This window comes from Excalfactoria chinensis, chromosome 10 (assembly GCF_039878825.1).
Source record: "Excalfactoria chinensis isolate bCotChi1 chromosome 10, bCotChi1.hap2, whole genome shotgun sequence".
Lineage (NCBI taxonomy): Eukaryota > Metazoa > Chordata > Aves > Galliformes > Phasianidae > Excalfactoria > Excalfactoria chinensis.
The window spans coordinates 16063536-16085994 of record NC_092834.1 but is presented as its reverse complement, the minus strand read 5'-3'; the positions used below and the strand labels follow the sequence as shown (position 1 = coordinate 16085994).

At 43.2% G+C, this 22459-nt stretch overlaps 2 protein-coding genes and 1 long non-coding RNA gene across 4 annotated transcripts; 2 read left to right on the top strand and 1 right to left on the bottom strand.

Annotated features, from left to right (window-relative positions):
* Positions 1-255: 255 nt before the first annotated feature.
* Positions 256-11323, top strand: CHRNB4 (cholinergic receptor nicotinic beta 4 subunit). Its single transcript, XM_072345219.1, has 6 exons — positions 256-376; positions 4214-4359; positions 5574-5618; positions 5744-5853; positions 8294-9266; positions 11183-11323. The coding sequence occupies exons 1-6, from the start codon at positions 322-324 to the stop codon at positions 11321-11323; spliced, it is 1470 nt and encodes a 489-aa protein (XP_072201320.1). The 5' UTR covers positions 256-321.
* Positions 3512-18376, bottom strand: LOC140256609 (uncharacterized). Its single transcript, XR_011904816.1, has 3 exons — positions 18281-18376; positions 14379-14514; positions 3512-3621 (listed from the first exon to the last, which is right to left on the bottom strand). It is a non-coding gene; the product is annotated as an uncharacterized lncRNA (long non-coding RNA).
* On the top strand, positions 16614-22315 carry CHRNA3 (cholinergic receptor nicotinic alpha 3 subunit). 2 transcript variants are annotated; one of them, XM_072345215.1, is made up of 6 exons: positions 16614-16736; positions 18041-18180; positions 18266-18295; positions 19207-19316; positions 19947-20958; positions 21519-22315. In XM_072345215.1, exons 1-6 carry the CDS (start codon positions 16682-16684, stop codon positions 21645-21647), a joined length of 1476 nt encoding a protein of 491 aa, XP_072201316.1. In that variant the 5' UTR covers positions 16614-16681; the 3' UTR covers positions 21648-22315. The 2 variants fall into 2 exon arrangements, with proteins under 2 accessions (XP_072201316.1, XP_072201318.1); XM_072345217.1 differs by having other exon boundaries at positions 18251-18295.
* The last annotated feature ends 144 nt before the right edge of the window (positions 22316-22459 follow it).

Here is a 22459-nt window from a genome sequence, read left to right as displayed (position 1 = left end):
TGTTCTGCGGATCATGTTCCTTAGCTTGCTCTTTCATTTCCTCTCATTCAACATTATCACATTATGTTCCCTCTTCTTATGTGCTTTTCCTCTACACAAAGCTCTTTAAACAGCTGCAAAGGGGGAGGGACCACAATGCTTATGAAAACTCCACTTTGCAGAATGCTTCTGCCAGGTCCTACTGTCTGTCTCTTTCCAGGGATTTAATACCTCCAAGATTCAGGACTGCTCTTACATCTCCTGCCTATGCAACCCTGACAACAGAGCCTAGTGCCAGCTGTCTTAATTGAAGTGCAGTAACCACCTCTTCCTGTTACTGCCATGAGGAATACGTACGCTCTGTTTCTCTTCGTAGTGGGCTCCTTCTATTTCAAAGGTAAGTGATCTTTTCTTTCAGATAGAGTCTGCAGAGCAGTGATAGCTTTTGTGGCTAAGGAGGTAGGACAGTGATATAAGCTCTCAAACCATTTCTACCACCTCAGTATCTTGCAGACTTTAAGAAGATGCATGAAATGCATTGTTACAGTGTTGTTTCTGGCTCATTAGATAGCAGCAAATCCACTATTATGGATATGTATAGACAGTTAAGTTGGAGATAAAATGACAGAGCAGTAGGAGATTACAGTGATAATCATTAAAGAATGCTCCTTTCGATTCTTCCACCATCATTTGTGACAGGAAAAGCAAGTAGTGACAGTGAACAAATAGAAATGGAACGAAGAGATAAACCACGAGACAGATCTTCTCTATGATTCCTGACCCAAGTTCATATATTTTGCTAAGTTCTTGCTTCCTAATTGTTTGGTTTACACATAACTCGTGTTTAAATTAAGCTGTAGTACATAAATACTTGTTAAAAAATGCAAACATCTATTAAGACCAGTTTTTTTAGCCCATCAGCACGTCTTGCATTCATTTAAGCCAACACGCACAGCTCAACAGCAGCACAGAACATTTAGCGTGGGAGCATCTTGCACAGGGCGACTCCACTGAAGTGTGTGGAACGAAGCTGGCTGAAACCAAATCAGGACAAAATCACATCTTTCTCATATTCAACCTGTGCTTTTCCTTCTTCAGCTACTGAAAGGCAACTTTTGAAAACACCTGCTATGGAAGCAGAGGGAGGGCCTACCTTAGATTACATGTTTTTAAACTCATTAGCATTTCCTTTTTATTCCCATTAACTGCAGGAGGGAAATTAAAACAGCCTTTACCATAAAATAAATTCACTGCTACTTCCATTGGAACAACAAGCGTTCCAAATTAGTGCACATTAATGTAAGACACTATATTAACCTTTTTACCTGAGTACACTGAGAAGCAACAACATCATTAAGTGATTTCGGAGAAGACAAATGCTACCTCATTGCTGAATCCCGCTTGCTATTTCCTAATTACAGATGGGCATTTGGTTTGTCACCACTGCTGACACAAATCATATGTGATAGAAGAAAGAACAAAAAAGACAGTATGTTGTACAAGGTATTATTTCTAAGCAAATATTATTTTATCAGTTATTAAAAGATCCGGTCAGGGAGATGGGAAAACATGCCTTATGTGAAATGTTACCATTTAGACAGTGATAACTGCACACGCCTGTCAGCATTACACCACGTTCTGTTCTACTCACACCTCACATATTTGTAATGCCATTCTGCAAATAGGCAACATAACGCAGGCTGAAGAGATATTTCATTTTTTATATAAAAATTAGTCCATGTAAACAGGAAAAATTACACTGGGTAACGAATCAAATCTGGTTTTGTTTCTTCTGCTGTGAAATTGGAAGCATCCTGGAGCAATTTTTTTAATGGTCGTAACTCCCACAGAGAATACAAACCTACTGCACAATCTGCACTGCAGGCTATGGCAACTGGCTCTCTTTGATATGGAACAGATGTGCAGCATGTTCAGCGAGGCTACAATTTCCTTTGCTCAGGATCTACTTCGGTACTTTTTCCCAATTACTTCTTCCAGTACATAAATACAGTCTGCCCCCAAAGGAAGGCCGCTTCATCACTCTTGTTAAGATCATCTGTCCAAAAGCATCACTTCACTCCCTGTAACATTTCTCTTAATGATTGCTACTTTGGGAAAATAAAGAATTAGGAAGCAGAAAAAAGCACACTTGCATTTTTTCCCAGTTTGGAGGGGAAAAACGTTCAGTATTCAGATGTAGTCACTAACATCATGAAATGCACATGAGGACAAACTTGAATGACTGGTAATGTTTTCATTAGGTGACATCTGGTTACGATAATATTGGTAATGGAAAATGGATGATAAAAATTATTCAAGAACCATTCATTTTGATACTTTATTTACAGGAGATTGGACCTAGTAACCTTTAAAGCAGTGCACTGCTGACATCTAGCGGCACTTGATATAAGCATCTCATTGAAATATGAGAGTAGCCCTCGTGATATTTATTTTTGATGATTAAGTTATTGAAAGGCTGGGATGAGGTGGCAGTTTTGAACAGAATAATCCTTCACTGAGGGAACAGAGAGGAGTATCTCAAAGGGATCCATTATTTAACAAACTATTTTTATAACATGGAGCTTAGCAAGGATCAGCATAGCTCTAGCTTGATAAGCCTTTGATTAGGGAGGCTTACACTGAGAATGAACATAATATTAAAACATTACGTGGACTTTTATAATGACTTGGACAGAAGTGCGAAACAAGCGTGAATCAGAAAACAAACCAACACCAGACAGGTATTGTCCCAGGTAGCTTGGGATTTAATTGAGAAGCCTACTCTGGAGGACACTGTTATGGTTAAGCATGTGTGACAAAACTTGTGCCATAGCACATACTGGTTTTAAAAGAACGAACCTGGTGATTATTGTTTCCTTTCCCCAGAGCTTGAGTGAGAAAAGCTGCTCTTAGAAAGATCTGGCTGACAAAGCTCTCTAACATATCTCTCTACTTGCTTACTGGATCATAAATAAGCAGTGTTTATAGTATTTATTAATCTGAGTGGAATTCAAACGTAACAAATTTCAGGAGAGATTTGTCTCCCTTAAGTAGCCTGGAGCCCAGCTCACATGGAACCTAGACACTAGAACGCACATAGATCTTGGCTGCTTACATACATCATTCTGGCCTTCTGCCTTTCTCTGAACCTCGTGGTTATGCTACAGCACAGCAACCACAATAAATCAATATACCTCACATTTAAAACACTCATGTGTATTGTTTTACCATGTGGAACCACTCTGGGAAACAATTAAGCAAATATGCTGTAGAGACACTATTCTCATCTCTGCAATTTCTGTAGCCAGGTACCCTTTCCTAGTGAAGAATCAATCCATTCACTAGACTAGAATCTGCTTTCAAACACACCTCCGTCCATCCAGGTCAAGCATATCACACAACACAGAATTACTCTACATACAGCAGGATGTCACCAGGACCTTAGGCATCACTGTTATTATGTGGCCAACGGTGGTTTGAGAAGCCCACTACAACATCATCAGAAAGCACAACATGGAACAGATGCATTTACCTCTGGAGCTGTGCCATAAGTCATTCTGTTCCATGCAGAAGGTTCAGGGTTCTTTGATAGCAGCTTGCTGATCTTGTATTTCGCAGTTACCGAAATCCAGCCTTGGCCATCTAAGATTGAAATATCTGTGTTAGTCCAAATCGAATCAGGTTTTTCTCCACATGAAGTAAGGCTTAGATTAGCACTTCTAATTGTCATAGAAAATCATTCTGAAACAGAAGCAATGCAGGCTACCAAAGACCTCGCTATCACTATGGCTTCGGCAGCTCACCCACGCTGACCACTCTTTCAGTTTCTAAGTGTGACTACAATCATTTTCCTGCCTCCTATGACAATGAAGAGAGAAGTAGCACCCAGGCTCCCTGCACTGGGATCCTCGAAACATTCTTTCTCTGCTGGTAAGAGCGTGGGTTTGCTTCCACTTTGCAAATGAGTTCCCAAAAGTACTTGTCAATCTGAGCTTTACCTGTGGAAAGAAACCCACAGCGATTTACCTGCTTTAATCTGTGCTCTATGACAGCACACTTCAGCAGGATGTTGGTGCAAACACCATTCTTTCTGTTCATGCAAGCCTACAACAGTCTTTAGAGAATCAAAAGCAATCATTACTTCATGAAAATGATCCGATGCACAGGAATTCCATGATCTCCACAGCTTGGCCCTTAGTGCCCTTTCTATAACCCCACACCTGATGTCTTACAGGAAGCACTGCAGCAGACGCTGAGGAAAAGCTAATGAACCACCTACTGAGTCCTGACAGGTACAACAAGTTAATTCGCCCAGCTGTCAACTCATCCCAGCTGGTATCTATAGAACTGCAGGTTTCCCTGGCACAGCTCATCAGTGTGGTAAGCTCAAATTAAGCTGTTCCTTTTTAATTCATTACTATCTACACAGCATACTAAGTACAAGCCATACTGTTGTTACCTGTCCCTATAACTTTATACTTTACATAATATTTAGTAGGCAGGGCCCACACATGCAACCTACTGGTTTTACTTCAGAATGCATCTACAACAGGAAGATCAGTCTGTGCCTCAGCAATAAGGACAGCAGCCAGATCTTCATCCAATAAAATCCCACTGATCAAAAATCAAAATCATTCTAATGATTTCAGGGCAGCTGACGTAAGTCGCACTAGGTCGGGATCAGTTCTGTACTGTGTATGTAATTCTGAGCCATCTTTTGCATTGTGAAATGCAAAACGTGGTTTACAGGTATGAAAACAAGCCAGGAAGACAGCTCAGAATCCCACAGTATGTCAGCAAAGTGCAGTGAAATGCTACCAAGAGAAAGACATGCTAGTCCTGTCTGGAATAGCTTAACATCATTGAATCAATCCTCATGTAAGCAACTCCCCATCTTCAATAAAACTGACTTCAAAGGGTCTGAAAGACATTTTTACTCCAAGTTAATGGGTGTTTAGCAGTCCTTCCAAGCCAGAAATATACCTTGATGCCAAGACAGGCTTGGCATTAACAGCAGTGGGAATAAAATCTAGCACAGAAGTGGGAATGATTTCATGAACTGGGGCCTTCAGAATATCTGCATGGGCAGGGATCAAGAATGATGCAGGTCAGTCCCTGTCTCTCTGTGCCTTCACCCTTCAGGCAGAAGGCAAAATAAATGATCTTATGGGCTCTACAAATATCAAGCATCTTCAGCAGCAAGGACGTATTTTCTTTTTATGTAGAAATCTTCCCAATTCTTTGACCTCCTATCTTGTTCCTTCAGTAGAATCCCAGGTGCACAGATCTGCCGCAGAGAAACTTCTACCAGTTCCATGAAGCAAAGAGCTTTTGTGACAAACTTTACACAAACTTTACACAAATTACTGGGCTTCTGAGTGGCCAAAACGTGCCTTCTGTTTCAAATCAAATCCTCAGGGGGAAATAAAAATCAGCTTGTGGGGAGAAATTGTTCCCAATTAGCAACATTCACACCAGTCACAACTGCTCTTGTTAAAAGCCACTTGGAGGTATATACATGGAGAGTTATTATATATTAACAATATATTGCTGCAATAACACTGAACAACTTTTCTCTCTGTCTTCCACTGCAGAATGAACGAGAGCAGATCATGACTACAAATGTGTGGCTAAACCAGGTAATAAAACCCATAGAAGCATGCTCTTGCAATCCACAAACACCACTGCTCTCACTCCATCATAGTGATCGTTTTGTTTGTCTGGTCTGGATACTCCCATCACAACTGTACAATTCCTCTCCTAGGAGTGGATTGATTATCGTTTGGCTTGGAAGCCTTCTGACTACGAAGGAATAAATATGCTGAGAATACCTGCAAAACATATCTGGCTGCCAGACATTGTGCTTTACAACAAGTAAGTAAAACATCCATCGTTTATGCAGACAGCAAACAAAATCATAATCATGTATCAAGAAAAAAAAGCATCAGAACCAATGAAGTAGGTTTTATGAAATTCTGACGCTAAACTTTGTAACTTTTAGCCAGTATCACGTATACCGGACTGAGGTATTGGCCTTCAAGGATTCAGCAAAGCAAAGTCTATCTGATACCTTAGGTGCTCAGACACATTTTTGCCTCCTACTTCTTCTGTCCTTTCAATACAGACTCCAGGACATAAACCTGTTATAAAGTCACAGGCAGCAGAACTCCATCAGTTAATATCCATTTTCAAAACCAGATTATGTTCTATTTTCATAAAGCATTCAAAAATCGATTATAAGAACATGCCATAAATCTGACAACATTTGACCCTTTTGCTTCACAGCAGTAAAAAGAAGAAAAGCCTGGTGGTAGAATAGTCCAACACTGCTTTCCTACATACAAATAACTGCCAAATTTTACGTTTAAGTCTTTCAGCAGATCCCTGAAGTAAATAACATCAAGTCTTTGGGAAAAACAAACAACAAGCAGAAACACTAAATAACTGAAACGTATAATACAATTTCACGATACTTTGAAAACCAATGAATTGAGGATACATAATGGTTTACTAACATGTACAGATGGGAAACTTAGGAAGTTTATATATATCTGAATTAAGCTCCTGGAGATCAGATTTGAGAAATATTTAAATACTAAAAACTATTGCGTTAGTCACAGAATAATTCAGCTGGTGGATTAGGATGTATTCTGCCGGGTCAAATCCTGTTCTGCTAAATGATGACGCTGCCCTCTGGCTTCTTTCTTCCTGATTCCCCAAATGGTAACGCTTAATGGATTGTAAGGGCAAGGAATGCTTTGAAAAAGCTTCCTAAGTGTGCAGAAACAAGCTAAACCCTCCCAGTATCAAAACTTCTACAGCAGTACAAAGACTCAGTTTAAACCCTTAGATAAAGGATGATCTCCTTCCTACAACTTTCTCCTGCAAAAGCAGTGTTTCACAGGCATCAGAGTCGAGGCAACCAGCAAAAGCTCATACATACTGTCAGCCCAGAAGTCCACCCACTGTGTCATATGGCTTAACTATAAATCTAACAGAGTATGTGAGAGATGTATCATTTATTTACTTAACAACAACACCAAACCAACCAACCAACAACCCACTGAATGGCAGAAAACAAAAGACTCCTAGCACTGCTGCCACTTGGTTCTGCATCTGGTTGCTCCACTGAACCAGCAACAAGGGTCTCACCAGCAGCAGGAAGCCTTTGCACAGCCAAACGTAACTGATCTGGAGAGAAGCAACACAGGTGCCAAGCCTTGGATGCTTGTAGTAATTCCTTGCTTAGAAAAAATCAGCCTTAGCACCAAAACAGCACTATTTTAATGACATTTTTGTATTAACTTCTAAGGAGCAAATGTCCCACTAGAGTAAAAGGGTACTTGTTAATCACAGTCAGTTGATATTCACTGGTTTATGCTTTAATTTTTCTCTTTTTTTACAGTCAACATGTTGTCTCTACACTACATACATTTATTTACACATTATCTCTAGGTTATACGCTTTTCTTTACAATTATATCTGTTTATCAAACAGAGACCACTTTGAATTCCTGCCTCAGGATACTTCACAGGTTAAAAAACCCCACCTATCTTGCCCAGAAATACTGGACAGGAAACCACACTGAATGCTGTCTGACAATGATCTTCTCCCTGAACTAACAGACCCACCATAACACAAGAGAGTCTCCTGGGGAAGTTCAGCACTTGGAGGAGATACAAAGCCAAGACCATTTGTGGGCATTAAGAACTCCATGGCTTGTCTGCCCTGGCTTTGTAACACACAAACATTAACTGGAATGATGTGATGAATTATAAACCACATAATTACATCTTCTCTGCCTGCACTCTCCCTGCATTTCCAGCTAACGCTGCTCATCCCTATTTCCTTGTCTAAGTCATCTGGGAGCGTTGCTGTGTGCTCCTGGCAGTCAGTGGCTGTGTTCCTGATCAAAGGTACCTCCATTTTCATGCTGAATGACCCATTTTTACCCAGATTTCAAAGCTGTCATAAACTTTAATCACTTTAAGAAATATTTAAACATACTTAAAGTTCTTTGGACAAAAAGTGCACTTTTTTTTTTATTATTATTTAGCAGTCATTTTATAAAAATCATTTACTGTAACTACTGAACAAAGCATCAGTTCTCTGCCTGAGAGGCATGCATACAGCATACCCTGTAAACTATATAGCTGCCTACAAGGTAGAATTCAATACTGAAGTCTTACCAAGCTTTAACTCTAGCAGCTGAGGCCCACAAGACAAAGAATGCTGAAGTTTTTCTGCCTTAGACTTTTCCCTTTAATGTTTGCTGGTCTTCTCTCCTGTCTCTCTGTCCTGTTTCTTTCCTTAGTGCGGATGGTACGTATGAAGTTTCACTATACACAAACGCAATTGTACAGAATAACGGAAGCATTCGCTGGTTGCCTCCAGCAATTTACAAGAGTGCCTGCAAGATTGAGGTTAAGCATTTCCCATTTGATCAACAAAACTGCACCTTAAAGTTCCGGTCTTGGACATACGATCATACAGAAATTGATATGGTACTTAAAACTTCCATGGCAAGCATGGATGACTTCACACCAAGTGGAGAATGGGACATTGTAGCACTCCCAGGAAGGAGAACTGTAAATCCTTTGGATCCCAATTACGTTGATGTGACGTATGACTTCATTATTAAAAGAAAACCTCTGTTTTATACTATCAATCTTATAATTCCTTGTGTGCTAATTACATCCTTAGCCATCCTGGTGTTCTACTTGCCTTCAGATTGTGGTGAAAAAATGACCCTATGCATATCTGTGCTGCTCGCTTTGACCGTGTTCTTACTGCTGATCTCCAAAATTGTTCCTCCAACATCTCTAGATGTTCCACTGATTGGGAAGTATCTCATGTTTACAATGGTACTGGTGACCTTCTCCATAGTTACTAGCGTCTGCGTTCTCAATGTGCACCATAGATCTCCAAGTACTCACACCATGCCTCCATGGGTAAAGCTTGTTTTCCTTGAAAGACTCCCGGCCTATCTGTTCATGAAGCGTCCAGAAAATAATTCTCCACGGCAAAAGCCGTGCAACTGCAAAAAGACAAGAGCAGAGAACCTTGGCATGGACCCAGCCGACTTCTACAAGAACTCTACTTACTTTGTGAACGCGGCCTCTGCCAAAAAATACGACATGAAAACCACTGACACTCTCGACAATGTCAGCAGCCATAGAGATTTTAGGTTAAGAACAGGCACAAAGTTTTCTCCTGAAGTCCAAGAAGCAATTGATGGGGTCAGTTTTATAGCAGAGCACATGAAAAGTGACGACAACGACCAGAGTGTAAGTAAATCTCCAAACTTCTTCCCTTGTCCTCCTCTGTAGCATGCTTTCCTTCAGGAAGGACATTTGTACTCTCTACTTACCTTGAAGCTTTTAGAGTTGTTCCAGCTAAAGGTTAAAAAGAAAACCTTAATTAACAGTAATTTGGTAAAGCCGTGACTGAACAAAAAGTGAACACAACTCAGAAAGTCATAAAAAACCCTTGAAAAAGCTGTGTTGTCACCTTCAGGTAGTGTTTAGCAGGGAAAACAGTAACACTGACTGCCAGGTCAGACAGGCTGTAACACATCAGCTCACGTTAACCAGCGTACCTGCAGCTCAACCTCTGCCAACACCCTAAGATCTCTGTTCCTCATTGAGCAAGATGAGCTGCTACTGAAGTTGCTCTGTTACAGCAAACGCAATGGGTAGAATCAAAATCCTAATGCCAGCAGAACTGATACTTCCACTTGAGTTAAATCACACTTGTTGCTGGCTATGAGAAGTACAGGATTCAGGGCACATGTAAGCAGTGCTGCTGCTGTCCCGTTCACATGCCCTACCCGAGCTACTAGCCAGCACACTACAGCTGGTACAAACACACCACAGATAATGCACAGCAATACTCAGATGGTTCAGAGTTTAGTTTAGACCACCGTTAAGGAAAACTGCCAAGCATCCCCTCTGCCATCCTGCTCACTCCCAGATCCCAGTAGAATTATATGTTCTTGATTCCTGCCCCCTCCTTCCGCCAAGCAGACTAAATGAAGCCTGGCTTCTGATACTGCAGAAGTCCCTTGAGGAGCACACTGCTGAGTAGTTCATGTTTTCTATTAACTGAAATTACTGTCAATATAAATAAAGACCAGATGCTAACATTTGACATGACCCTACACGCGCTGAGACTGTCTGAACAGATCCACACTTCACAGAGCAAGCAAGAAGTTTTCCAATAGCTCAGAAATCCTTGCAAGAATACGGTGCATTTTCAAAGATCCAACTTCAGACTAAGAGCAACTTTCAAGGGTATTTCATACATTAAAAATGAACAGAATGCTTTTCACACTGGGTCCTCAGCTACCACACGTTACTGTTTTATGGATTCATAACCTTAATTTCTGCTCTCTTCCTTCATGATCACGGTCTGATAGCAACTGTTTGTGTGCATTTACTACAGCCTCATTTCAGAAGTGCAAAATTTCCATTAGCAGCAGTGTGAATTAGAAGTGTGTGCTGAAGGAAACAGCTGAATGTTCAATCCTAAGCCATGAGATAAATGACAAGCATGGTGAAGTCACTGAGGTGACAGTGTCCCACGTTTAATGAGAATCAATGACAGATGAAAAATAATCATTCTTGAGATGCAAATGAAGACTGATATATTCATCCTTTACCATGAAAGCCAGAAAGTCACTTCAGTTTGAGAACAGAACCCAAGACTAGTCTCATACTGTCTGTTTCACACACAGCACACGTCAGGCTGAGGAGATTTTAATAAAAGCAACAGTATTAATATGCATTAAACCCCTTGATTAAGAAGACTGCTGATAAAAAGAGTCAGAGGCTAACCTTGTTTAACGGCAATAAATACTCTCTCTCTTTGTCCCCAGAGATTAATAGCACCTGTAAATTAAAATTAAAGAAAAGAAATAGGGAAATCCTTAATTGGATTACACCGTAGGTCCTTCCGGAACAGCAGCAGGCAGCCATGCCCTGTAACCTCACACATCAAAGGCAGCTGAGAAATAGTTACAGGATTTTTCTCCACTGCTCGGAATGGTTGCAGGAGAACAATTCCTCCAAGTCAATTTCTTCCCTGGGCCTTGAGGTTTATTCCCTTTTATTTTCATAAACAATGATTGCATCAGCAAGAGGAAGAGCAAAATAACATAACAAATTGCTAATATCTTTAATTGGCTGGTTTTTTTTTCCTCCAGGTCATTGAAGACTGGAAGTATGTTGCCATGGTAGTGGACAGGCTGTTTCTCTGGATATTCGTCCTCGTTTGTGTCCTGGGGACTGTTGGACTATTTCTGCAGCCGCTCTTTCAAAACCACATTGCTGCCACGAACCCTTAGCTCTTATCTCTAATTGCCAATGCCTACATAGATGCTGGGTCTCATCCTGCTCTCAGTTTCCCTCTGCTAAAACCAGAGGGATGTCAGACAAGTTGCTCTCACATCGGATTTACGGTAGGGATGTGGAAAGCAGCAACATTATTTTGATAGGAAAAAATGTTTAAAAAAAAAAAAGAAAGAAAAGATTCATTTTTCCCAATGAGTTCAGTACTTCTGGTGATCTCATGGCTCTTTTTTCAACTCTTTGAAGCCTGAATATTAGAGAAAGACATTTCCTGTTTAATATGCCAGCTCGGCTCACAAGGGTTATTTATTAAAAAGGTATTTTATATACATCGCCTCAGGAAAGCCCTTTTCTTTCCTTAGAATACTGCAGTTTCCATACTACAAAGGCATTTATCTCCTCAAATGCATCGAGATGATTTGTGTCTGATTTATAGAGTTTGACAGGTGGAATCATTGTTTAGCTGTGTTGACTGTGATACTTAAGACTGAACTGAGAAAGAGCCATACTTCTGGTTTCTCCTCATGCTGTCCCTGCTAGTAGGCTAATCAACAGAGGCCAAATTAATGTGTAATATTAACATTTATATGCTCTGTTTGGTGACAAAATGTAAATAAAAAGTAAAAATTCTCCTTTATATACATAGTCCTGAAATGTTCCTACAACTTTTAACAGCTCATACAAGTGGCATTCACATACACTTTCACAAATAAGGGTGAGTAAGGCTATGTGAGCAGCAGTAGCATCTCCCCTAGGCTGTATGCTAGAAGAAGGCATGGTTGTAACACTGTCATCCTCCCTTCCAGTCCACTTCTGCTCCGCACTCAAGCTGTGTCAATTGCTGAACAACAGAGCAGGAGGGCAAGGGAGGCCTGTGTGTCAGCCATAGTAACCCAGGAGCACCACGTGACCATAGAAGCTACTGCATCCTCCTCTTACATGGGGTGGCAATGCTCTTGTCCTCTCCCAAACAATTAACTGCTCTGGACATATCCCATGGGGCCTGGATGAAGGTGCAGAGTTCAAATGGGTTAAATATGCTTCTCTCACCTCAAATATCTAATCTTAAACCTAAACAGCACAGCTATTTTGCTGCAGCAACAGAAACAGTGTCTGTGAGATGAGAGCCAGCCCAAGGGAAGGGAGGAGCACTTCACCTGTCCCAGGAGACTCCTCTGTGTTAGGTTATCCGCCAGCAGCTGCCATGGCACAGAATATCATAAGCACATGTGCACACAATGCCCCAGCTGCTACACAGCTCTTTCTGCTTACAGAGAAGCCAGAGGGAAGCCAGAGCAGCTGCCAGCGCTGTGCAAACAGTGTAAAGGTGGAGCTCCTTTAAATCCCACAACAACCCTGAGCAGCAAATCTGAGCAAGGCAGCACAGATCTCAGAGCTGTCACAAACCACTGCACGTTTCTGCAGGGCAGAAGGGAGATGGGAGTCACCCAGTCAAGCAACCAGAGACACAGTGAGTTGGCCTCAAACCCTGCTGGACCCGTCTGGAGCAGAACCCCTTTTCTGTGCTCCACTCCCCCCACCAACAGCTCTTTTATCTGTCGAACCCTCAGCCATCAGTCTCCTACCAATCATTACCCCTCTCCCCAGTTACCCATCTTAACCACTTCTCCATTCAGTGCTGCCTGAATGGAACTGAATTGAGACCCCGAGTACTTCTGCATCACAGTCAGTCTCACCCTTCACAGGCAGCCACAACTGCCAACATTTGGCTCCATAACTGCTCCTTCAGACAAACTATCTCTTGCAAAGACAAAAGTTTCAGAAACGATTTGGCACCTCAGCAGGCAGCCACCACAGAGCTCATGCAAATGGAGGCCTCTGAGCTGACAAACACAGAAGGGGCTCTCAAAAGGCACAGCTCTGGCCCCAGGAGCATCCCTTAGGAGCTAGAGCTCCTCATTCAGGATATGCTGAGCTTCGGAGCTTTCCATACACCAGAGCCACCTGATGCCTTTCGAATTACAAATAAGGCCATATACTTTTCCCTAGTTATGCTCTGGAAAAATACGATTGCATTTTTATAGACGTTTCAGAAGTAGTTTGATCCACAGCAAACTTCAGAATGGGGAATTTCACCCACAGTGGCAAAGCTTTGAAGAACTTTATCCTCTTAAAGTTGCAGTTTGAAACTCAGAAATGCTGTGTTTGCCTCTCAGCAGCTCCACCTATGTAATAATAAAGCCATCCCAGCTTCACTCATCAGACAATCACAGGGTTTTCCACTTTGATTTCTTGACAAAACTTCAAACATAGAAATTATCCGGAGAAGCAGAAGCATTAAAAATGTCAGCCCACAGACCAATGCAGATATAAGGTTTGAGTTTAAAGGTTTTTACAGCAATGTTTCCCATTCAAAAAAGAAAAAAAGAACATGGTCATTCCACTACAACGTTCCAGTGGAAGCTCACAACCAGCCTTCACTTCCCACCTAAAGAGGAAAAGACTCTGGTGGCACCATCTCCATTCCCTACCATTACAAAAGCCTTGAACACAACACATCCTGCATGCCCTCGGAACACACAGCACTGCCAGCACCACCACACATGTGCCATCTGCCTCCAGGTGAGTGTACCTGGGATTGTCTCTGCACTCCTGCAGTGGAAGCAAAGCAAGACCAGCACAGACAGTTTTTAACAGCAGAAGCACCAATACCACATTAGAGTGGGAGAATAATCTTTTCCTCATCACATGGGTTCTTTATGATTTGATCTTAACAAATCTTAACAGAGAAACACACAAAGTAGGGACATGATGTGACACGTGGGTTTTAAAAAGCAAAGGCAACGCATTTTGCTGTTGCAGATATTCTTAGGTGGACGAGCTTTCCCTTGCCTATAAAAATCCTTCTTCTATGTGGTTCTGCAGCGCAGTCATGGTGACGTGATCTTATCATAGCACTCTCCCTTGACATAGAAAATAATCCTACTACAAACCTGAGCTGATTTCACCATCATGTGATGTTAGAGACAAAATAGCTGTGCGTTCAGACACAGCTGCAAGTTTCAGCAATGTTGCAAATCAACAAAATACCTGTATTTCTGGATACAGTGGCTCTTCGCTGCCTCTATTGACCAGCCATTTCCAAGGTCTTCCAGTTATACCCTGAATTTTGGGGAACACAGGCTGTGATCTGGCCTTTGAAGCTTTAGCTCATTTCTTGTTGGGACTAGAAAGAAACAAACAGAAATCCCCGTTATAATGCTGCTCGTGCATGGAAAGCACGAAGGCAAAACAAGACGGAAGGACAAGGAAACATATCCATAAAGGGTTAAGCTGCAATACCAAACGTCTGTGTTCACTGGAAAAAAAAGAAGAAATAAAATCAAATGGACAGTAAAGCCTATTTCCTCAAAGCTAATAGAATTACAGAAATTATCCTAAGAGCATGTGTCTGGGGACGCAGTGAATGATGCTCTGAGAGATAGAGCAAACAGGATAAACAAGCTCTGTGCCAACAGCAGCTGAATCCAGCCTGATGCTCATTCTCCCAGCGCTACCTCCTAACATAGCACCAAATGGGGTTGTCATTTATTCTTCCCTAGCAGCAGGGAGAGAAGCACCTGGTGGGTACAGCCCCACATCCCACACAGCTTCCCTCTCACCACTACCCAAAAGAAGGGTGCAGTCCCACTGTGCTCTCTCTCCTCCTCCTCCTCCCTCCGCACCAGCTGCTGGATGTGTGCAGCAGAGCCCTGAGCCACCTGACTGTTCTGGAGGAGGCAAAAAGCAATACATAATTTAACATAGAAGCTGATGGGCACCTTGGGGAATGAACCGCATTGCAAACCTCAGTTTGGACTGGAAAGGAAACAAACCAAACACTGGGGCTCTGAAATCATCATAGAGGATGATTCTTATCTTAGGGGATTTGTTTGGGTTTTTGTTGGTTTGTTTAGGGAAATATTTTCTGTTTGAGCTTGGGAGTTATGAGAGTTCCACAGTATTTTATGAGAGTAAGAAAAGATTAAAACTATTGTTTCTGCAGTGAGAACCTACAAGTCTTAAGAAGCTCTTCAAGGACAACGCTTTGAGAGCAACCTTCACCAGAACTTCAAACAACGTCCCCTTGTCCCTCATATCCTTTTCCAAAAGATTTCAACAAAAGGTACTTCTGGGGTCAGGCCGGGATCCCACATCTTTCCTAAATGCCACCTTCCCAACTCATGAAAAAAGGAACCGTCCACAATCAGTTACTCTGAAGCACTTTGGCCATGCTTGGCCTCCAGCTCAAACCTCTGCTCTTACCTGATCCCATCAGTCTGCACTTCGATCCTGGCAAGTTATGTATGTCAAACTGAACCACAGAATCATAGGATTGCCTGGGTTGAAAAGGACCACAATGACCATCTGGTTCCAACCCCCTGCTGTGTGCAGGGTCACCACATCCAGCCTGGCCTTGAATGCCTGCAGGGATGGGGCATCCACAGCCTCCTTGTGCAGCCTGTTCCAGTGCATCACCACCCTCTGGGTGAAAAACTTCCTCCTAAGATCCAACCTAAACCTCCCCTCTCTCAGTTTAAAACCATTCCCCCTCATTCAATCTCTATCCACCCTCACAAACAGCCATTCCCCCTCCTGTTTATATGCTCCCTTCAAGTACTGGAAGGTCACAATGAGGTCTCCCCAGAGCCTTCTCCAAGCTAAACAAGCCCAGTTCCCTCAAGTTTTCCTCATAGGAGAGGTGCTCCAGCCCAGTACGTGCAGAATTACTCCTCAGAACAGCAACATCCTTTTCTCACAGTGAAGCAGCAGGCTACAGTCAGGCACCCAGCACTTGTGTTTGCGTGGATGAGATGTAGCAAGAAAAAAACTTTCAATGTTCACAGCATAATTTGAAATTCGTGTCTCACGATTTCAGTTCACTGCTAAATGAGGCATCCCTAACACCAGCATTCATTTTGGCACAATTCAATTATAAGACATTCACTAACTAGACTTCTCCTTGTAACCTGGCACGAGCTTCTTACAGAGAAGGATTCTGTACAGCAGCTGACTGAAAAAAAATCTTCAGCGCTGTCAAATTACCAGGTTCACCCACATACCATTTCACGGACTTGTGCATATCACCCACTCTGGGACGCTGCTCATTGCCCACAATATTTGTCTGTAATTGATTCTGTTTTCCCTGCTTTGACTGCCCGAGTAGCAGGGAAGGGGGCAGCCCAGCCCAGCTGACAGGAGCGCACTGCGCAGCGCCACGCCGGGGTGCTGCTGCTCCCAGGCATTGCAGGCAGCAGAGGAGCAGAGCTGCCCTCACTTGTGATGCTCATACAACCCTGGCAGCTCAGCTCAGCTCCAGCAGCCTTGGCCGCCAGGCTGTAATTCGTAACACCATGCAGAGCGCGCACACACTCCTCTTAACTGCTGCTGCTTGCATCCTCTTTCAAGGTGAGTGCTCCTTGATTTGCGTATCTGTTGTTGGTAGAGGAGGGACTGAAGAGGTGAGCAGGTGATGGCTTTGGTGCTCATTTACTTTAAGAAGTGTGGAAGCTTATTCTGAACTAAGGGATGAGATGTGCAGAATCCTGCCACAGTTCGTTACACTGTTGGGCTTTTTTGTTTTGTTTTGCTTCTAACTCTTCCTTGCGAGGTAGTTAAGTCATCCTGATCCAATATGCCAAACGAGACATACAAAGCCATTCTAACATTGAGGAGAGAAAGCATCTTAAAGACTTGGTTTTACATACTGTGGAGCAGTGAATGACTAGAAGAGAGAGATGCTATTAAAAAGCTTTCAATGTGTGCTGCAAACAGTGCCTTACCTCTGCGAATAAGGCAGCAAAATGCTTACGTTATTGAAAAATATAACGTTAATCCACTTATTCTGGAGATAAAGTGGGCAACAGATTTAATCCAACTGCTGGTGGCACACTGAAAGGCTAGCAACTTGGGACTGGCCATTATAAAGAGTCACTATAACTTAGCTTTAAAGTGACTTACCTAAAAGATCGAGTATTTATTCCAGGAAGCCTTGACTTGGGAGCTGAGATACCAAAAAAAACAACCCAGGGCAAGAATAGCAGTTAAAAAGCATCAAAGAAATATGTTCATCTTTCAATTAGCAACTTGGCTTGAGTGATTTCACTAGTATGAGAAATGAAATCACCTTCCAAGTTTTATCTGAATGCAGCCTCATCTAAAGGGAACTTCCTTGTCTCGGGGAGATAAGAGCTCTTACAAAGTACCACCTGCTGCTAAACGCTACAGCTCCGTCACCTGCAGAAACCTCTGCTTCCATCTCTTCATCTGCTGAAAAATACTAGCCAGGAGGATGAAAAAAGACCCGCACGTGTCCTTGCAAATATCTGTCGATTTAAGGTCCAAAGGGGCTGCAGAGTTCATTCAGCAGGTGATAGCTCTGTGCCTTTGGCAAGAAAGAAGCACAGAACAGGTCCTTGTGCTGGGAGCACTGGGGGCTGTGCTGCCCAGAGGCTTTAAGAGCCTCCTAAAAGGAGAGCGGCGCTGTGCCGACTGCGGGACGGTGTCCGGCTGGCAGGGAGCTTATCCAGAGTGTGACTGTAGGCACAGGCTCTGGAAGCTCAGAGCTAACAGCTGTTGGACAGCTTAGTACACAGCTTCCCCACCAGCCGCAGGGCACCAGCAGCAGCACGGGGCCGTTCGCTGAATAAGCCCCGCTCAGGGCAATGCGGGGCAGACCAGATCCCCGCGCCTCACCCCGCCCCGCCCCGCAGGCTGCGGCGGTTCCGAGCCCGAGCACCGTCTGTACGCGGCCCTCTTCAAGAACTACAACCAGTTCGTCCGGCCCGTAAAGAACGTCTCGGACCCCGTCATCATCCAGTTCGAGGTGTCCATGTCCCAGCTGGTCAAAGTGGTGAGTGCTCGGCCCTACGGGACGCCCTCGGGAGGGCCGGCGCCGCGCCCGACACGCCTCTGTTTTACAGGACGAAGTCAACCAGATCATGGAGACCAACCTGTGGCTGAAGCACGTGAGTAGCGCTCCCCGAACCCGGCGGGACGAGCCCGGCGTGAGGCGGCCGCTCGGCGTTGCGGGGTCCCACACGGGGGTCCCACGCGGAGCCCTCCGAGCCGCTCCCCTCAGTCCCCTCAGTCCCCTCAGCGCCTCTTTCCCGCCCGCGGCGCCTCGTGCGGCGCTGCCCGGCGCTCTGCTGCCCCCCAGCGGTAACACCGCAGCGCCGCGCGCTCCTGCCCGCCTCGGGCCTGCAGGCCGCAGCACTGCGGTTAAATGCAGCGCCTACGTCGGGCACAGCTGTTACACTGAGGGCCATCAGCCGCAGCTGTGACTGTCCTACGCTCGGTGCAGGCTCTGAGCACCGTGGTGGTGGGTAGGAACGCGCACAAAGGGCAGGTTGGGCACAGAGGGCTCTCAGGTCACACGGTGCTGTTGAGCCTCTCCAACACTGAGCACAACGCTGCCTTCGCTTAAAAGGAACTTGAAGGTTAAAATACAGTCAGTTACTGTCGTGCTCAGCATAACCAACTTAATAGGCAGCTTCATCTTAATCATCGATTTGGCTAAGCTGGGTTTAACGAGCTCTAATGAGCCAGGCTGTTACTTGATTGAATAACGCCATGTGGGTCCGTCCTTCAGTGCCTTTGCACAGCAGCAGAGCCCCCAGTCAGTCCATTTCCACTGTTTAACAGTGCTTTGTCAGACCAACTTATTACTCCCATCCTACACTCCATTCCTTTTTCACCTTGTTTCATCCGCTGGTACAGGGACCGAGTCACCTCTAGACCCACAGAAACGCCTGACATAGAAACATCTGATCGTGGTGCTATCCGAAATAAACCAACCCTCAAAGCAATCCCACAGCACTTGTTTTGACTCCAGTCCACGGGCAAACTTAATGCACTGCCTCGTTTCTTCCTTAATTAGATCTGGAATGATTATAAGCTTCGGTGGAATCCAGTGGATTATGGAGGTGCTGAATTCATCCGAGTGCCCTCTGGCCAGATCTGGAAGCCAGATATTGTATTATATAACAAGTAAGATTCCTGCATATCTGTCTTCTTAATTCAGTCACACAGCGGTTCTAAACTAAAAGGAGGTAGATCCAGGGGAGATGGAATGGTAGTGCTGCTTTTCTAACTGCAGCCATGAACATGAAAATTGTGTTTTACTTTTTGTATAAACAAAAGTAGAACTTCTTAAGATGAATGGGACCAGGAGAGCAACCCGAAACTGTAAATCAAACCTCACTGAATGCACCATTCAGGCAAAGATGCAGCCTGACCCTACTTACTGCCTTCACGGTCCGCAGAAGAGGTGGAGATGTCAGCACTGCAGAGATCCTCTTATGTGCCCTTGGGTTCTGACGTGCTTGATCTCACTCTTGCTGCTTTGTGTACTGACTGCACTATCTGATGGCTGTAAAAGAGAAGCAAATTCAATCTTTCAAATTCTCTAGATCCTCAGAATTTACGAAGCCATTTATTCCATTTTAACTGTGATAATTTACAACAACCACTGACGGTCCTGCATGCTGACACGGAGCTGAATTGCGTATGTAATTGCAGGCTTCCACAAGCCGCATTAAAGATGTAATGTGTATGAACTGACAGCGTAAAACTCCCTGGATCAGTTGCATCCTGATGGTATTTCCATTTGCTTTGCAGTGCGGTTGGGGATTTCCAGGTTGATGACAAGACAAAGGCCCTGCTGAAGTACACGGGTGATGTGACCTGGATACCCCCAGCTATATTTAAAAGCTCGTGTAAAATAGATGTAACCTACTTCCCGTTTGACTATCAGAACTGCACCATGAAGTTTGGTTCCTGGTCTTACGATAAGGCCAAAATTGACTTGGTTTTAATCGGCTCTACAATGAACCTGAAAGATTACTGGGAGAGTGGAGAATGGGCCATAATTAAAGCTCCTGGGTATAAACATGACATTAAATACAACTGCTGTGAAGAGATCTACACAGACATCACGTACTCTCTTTACATTAGACGCTTACCTTTATTTTACACTATCAACATGATTATTCCATGCCTGCTGATTTCTTTCCTGACTGTCTTGGTTTTCTATTTGCCCTCAGACTGTGGTGAAAAGGTGACACTCTGTATATCAGTCCTTCTGTCTTTAACGGTGTTCCTTCTTGTTATCACCGAAACCATACCTTCTACATCCCTGGTGATCCCGCTTATTGGGGAATACCTCCTTTTCACTATGATATTTGTAACTCTATCCATTGTCATTACGGTATTCGTGCTTAACGTGCACTACAGAACACCCAAGACACACACCATGCCTGTGTGGGTGAGAACGATCTTCTTGAACTTGCTTCCCAGGATCATGTTTATGACGAGACCGACCAGCGATGACGAGAATAATCAGAAGCCAAAGCCATTTTACACTTCTGAGTTTTCAAACTTAAATTGCTTCAACGGCTCCGAAATGAAATGCTGCAAAGATGGCTTTGTATGTCAAGACATGGCGTGCAGCTGCTGCCAGTATCAGCGAATGAAGTTCTCTGATTTCAGTGGCAATCTCACACGAAGTTCCAGCTCTGAATCCGTAGATCCTCTGTTTTCACTTTCAGTTCTGTCGCCAGAGATGAGAGATGCTATTGAAAGCGTTAAATACATCGCAGAAAACATGAAAATGCAGAACGAAGCAAAAGAGGTAAGAATATATTTTGCTATCACTCAAACTACACTTAGGATCAGTTTGCTTTGACACAGACCACTGTTTTGTATAAGTAAATTACACAAGCTGTATTACAGACACGTGCATCTGTGAATGTAGGTAATTCTGGGGAGCAGCTCTCTTGCACAGCACTCTCTGCATTGACAGCATTACCTACGAATGTATACCAGATGTACAGATAACTGTGTACCAATACACCTGCACCACACAGTTTAAAGACCAGCAGTGTATTGCAGTAAGCTTTTCTGGCTTATCTTGATCACCTAAGAAGCTTTTTACTTTCACTGCTGGCATACAGAAGTAGTGTCCCATGAAGTTTGATGAACAACATTGGTGAGCAACTTTTTGTATCTGAAGCAGCTCTTGGTCTAGCACAAATAGTATATTCAAACAAAGCCGCTTCAAGATTAATTATTTCATCAGTGAAAACATAGGAAAGCTGAAAAAAAAAAGGCCTTGCACAGTGTGAAATATTTCTAATTGCCCATGCTAATTATTAACCTAATAAACATGCCTACTTCATATTTATTTTTCAGATTCAGGATGACTGGAAATACGTTGCCATGGTAATCGATCGTATTTTTCTATGGGTTTTCATCCTGGTGTGTATTCTGGGAACAGCAGGATTGTTTTTACAGCCTTTGATGACCGGAGATGACGCGTGATGCTTTAAACTTTCACACTGTGAAATCAAATAAAACTTGTGCCAACCACACTCTGTACTCTTACCCCAGCACCTGATAGCTCTGCTGTGTGTTTCAGTAGTAGAATAAGTATCTCTCTTGGCTTCAGCTTTGCTTGACTTTTATCAAAATGTGATAACATGACAAAGAAATCTTTTCAGACTTCAAGTAATACGCGCCGTGCTTGCCAGCTCCTTCTCACAGCAGCTGGAAAAGAAGTGGGTTGTACGTTAAACTTCATAGGAACCATCTAAAAAGCTGCTGATAAACTGAAAATTATACAAATGTTCCGAGAATTAAGACAGGTTGAATACTTCAGGCTACCAGAGTTGTCTGGTGTTAAGTATCTTCTGTTTGTGATAGGATCTTCTGGAAATAAGCTCCTGTTAATTTAATGTATGCCCTGCTAAGGATGAAATGGTTTAGGAAGCCTAAGTACCAAAAGCTATAGAACACTGCCACCCGGTGTATAAAGCCATTCAAACTGTGGGAAGAAAGGTCCGTGGGCAGGTTTGTTACAAAAGGAACCATAGGTGAGTAACAGATGATGGTTTTATTGCAGGGGAAGGCAAGTGGGATACAAAACTCCTGTAAAGTATGCTAAAATTATAGCTTGGGTATATGTCTTTTTTCTTAATAACTGAAGATGATTGGAGAGCTTGAATAAAGAATACAACAAAAACATGGTGATGTTTTGTAAAGATACAAACTGTTCTCTCTGTACCAAACTGGAAACTTTTTATTGATAGTGGTATCAAATGAGGTAACGCTTATAAAAATAAAGAGAATCAAGC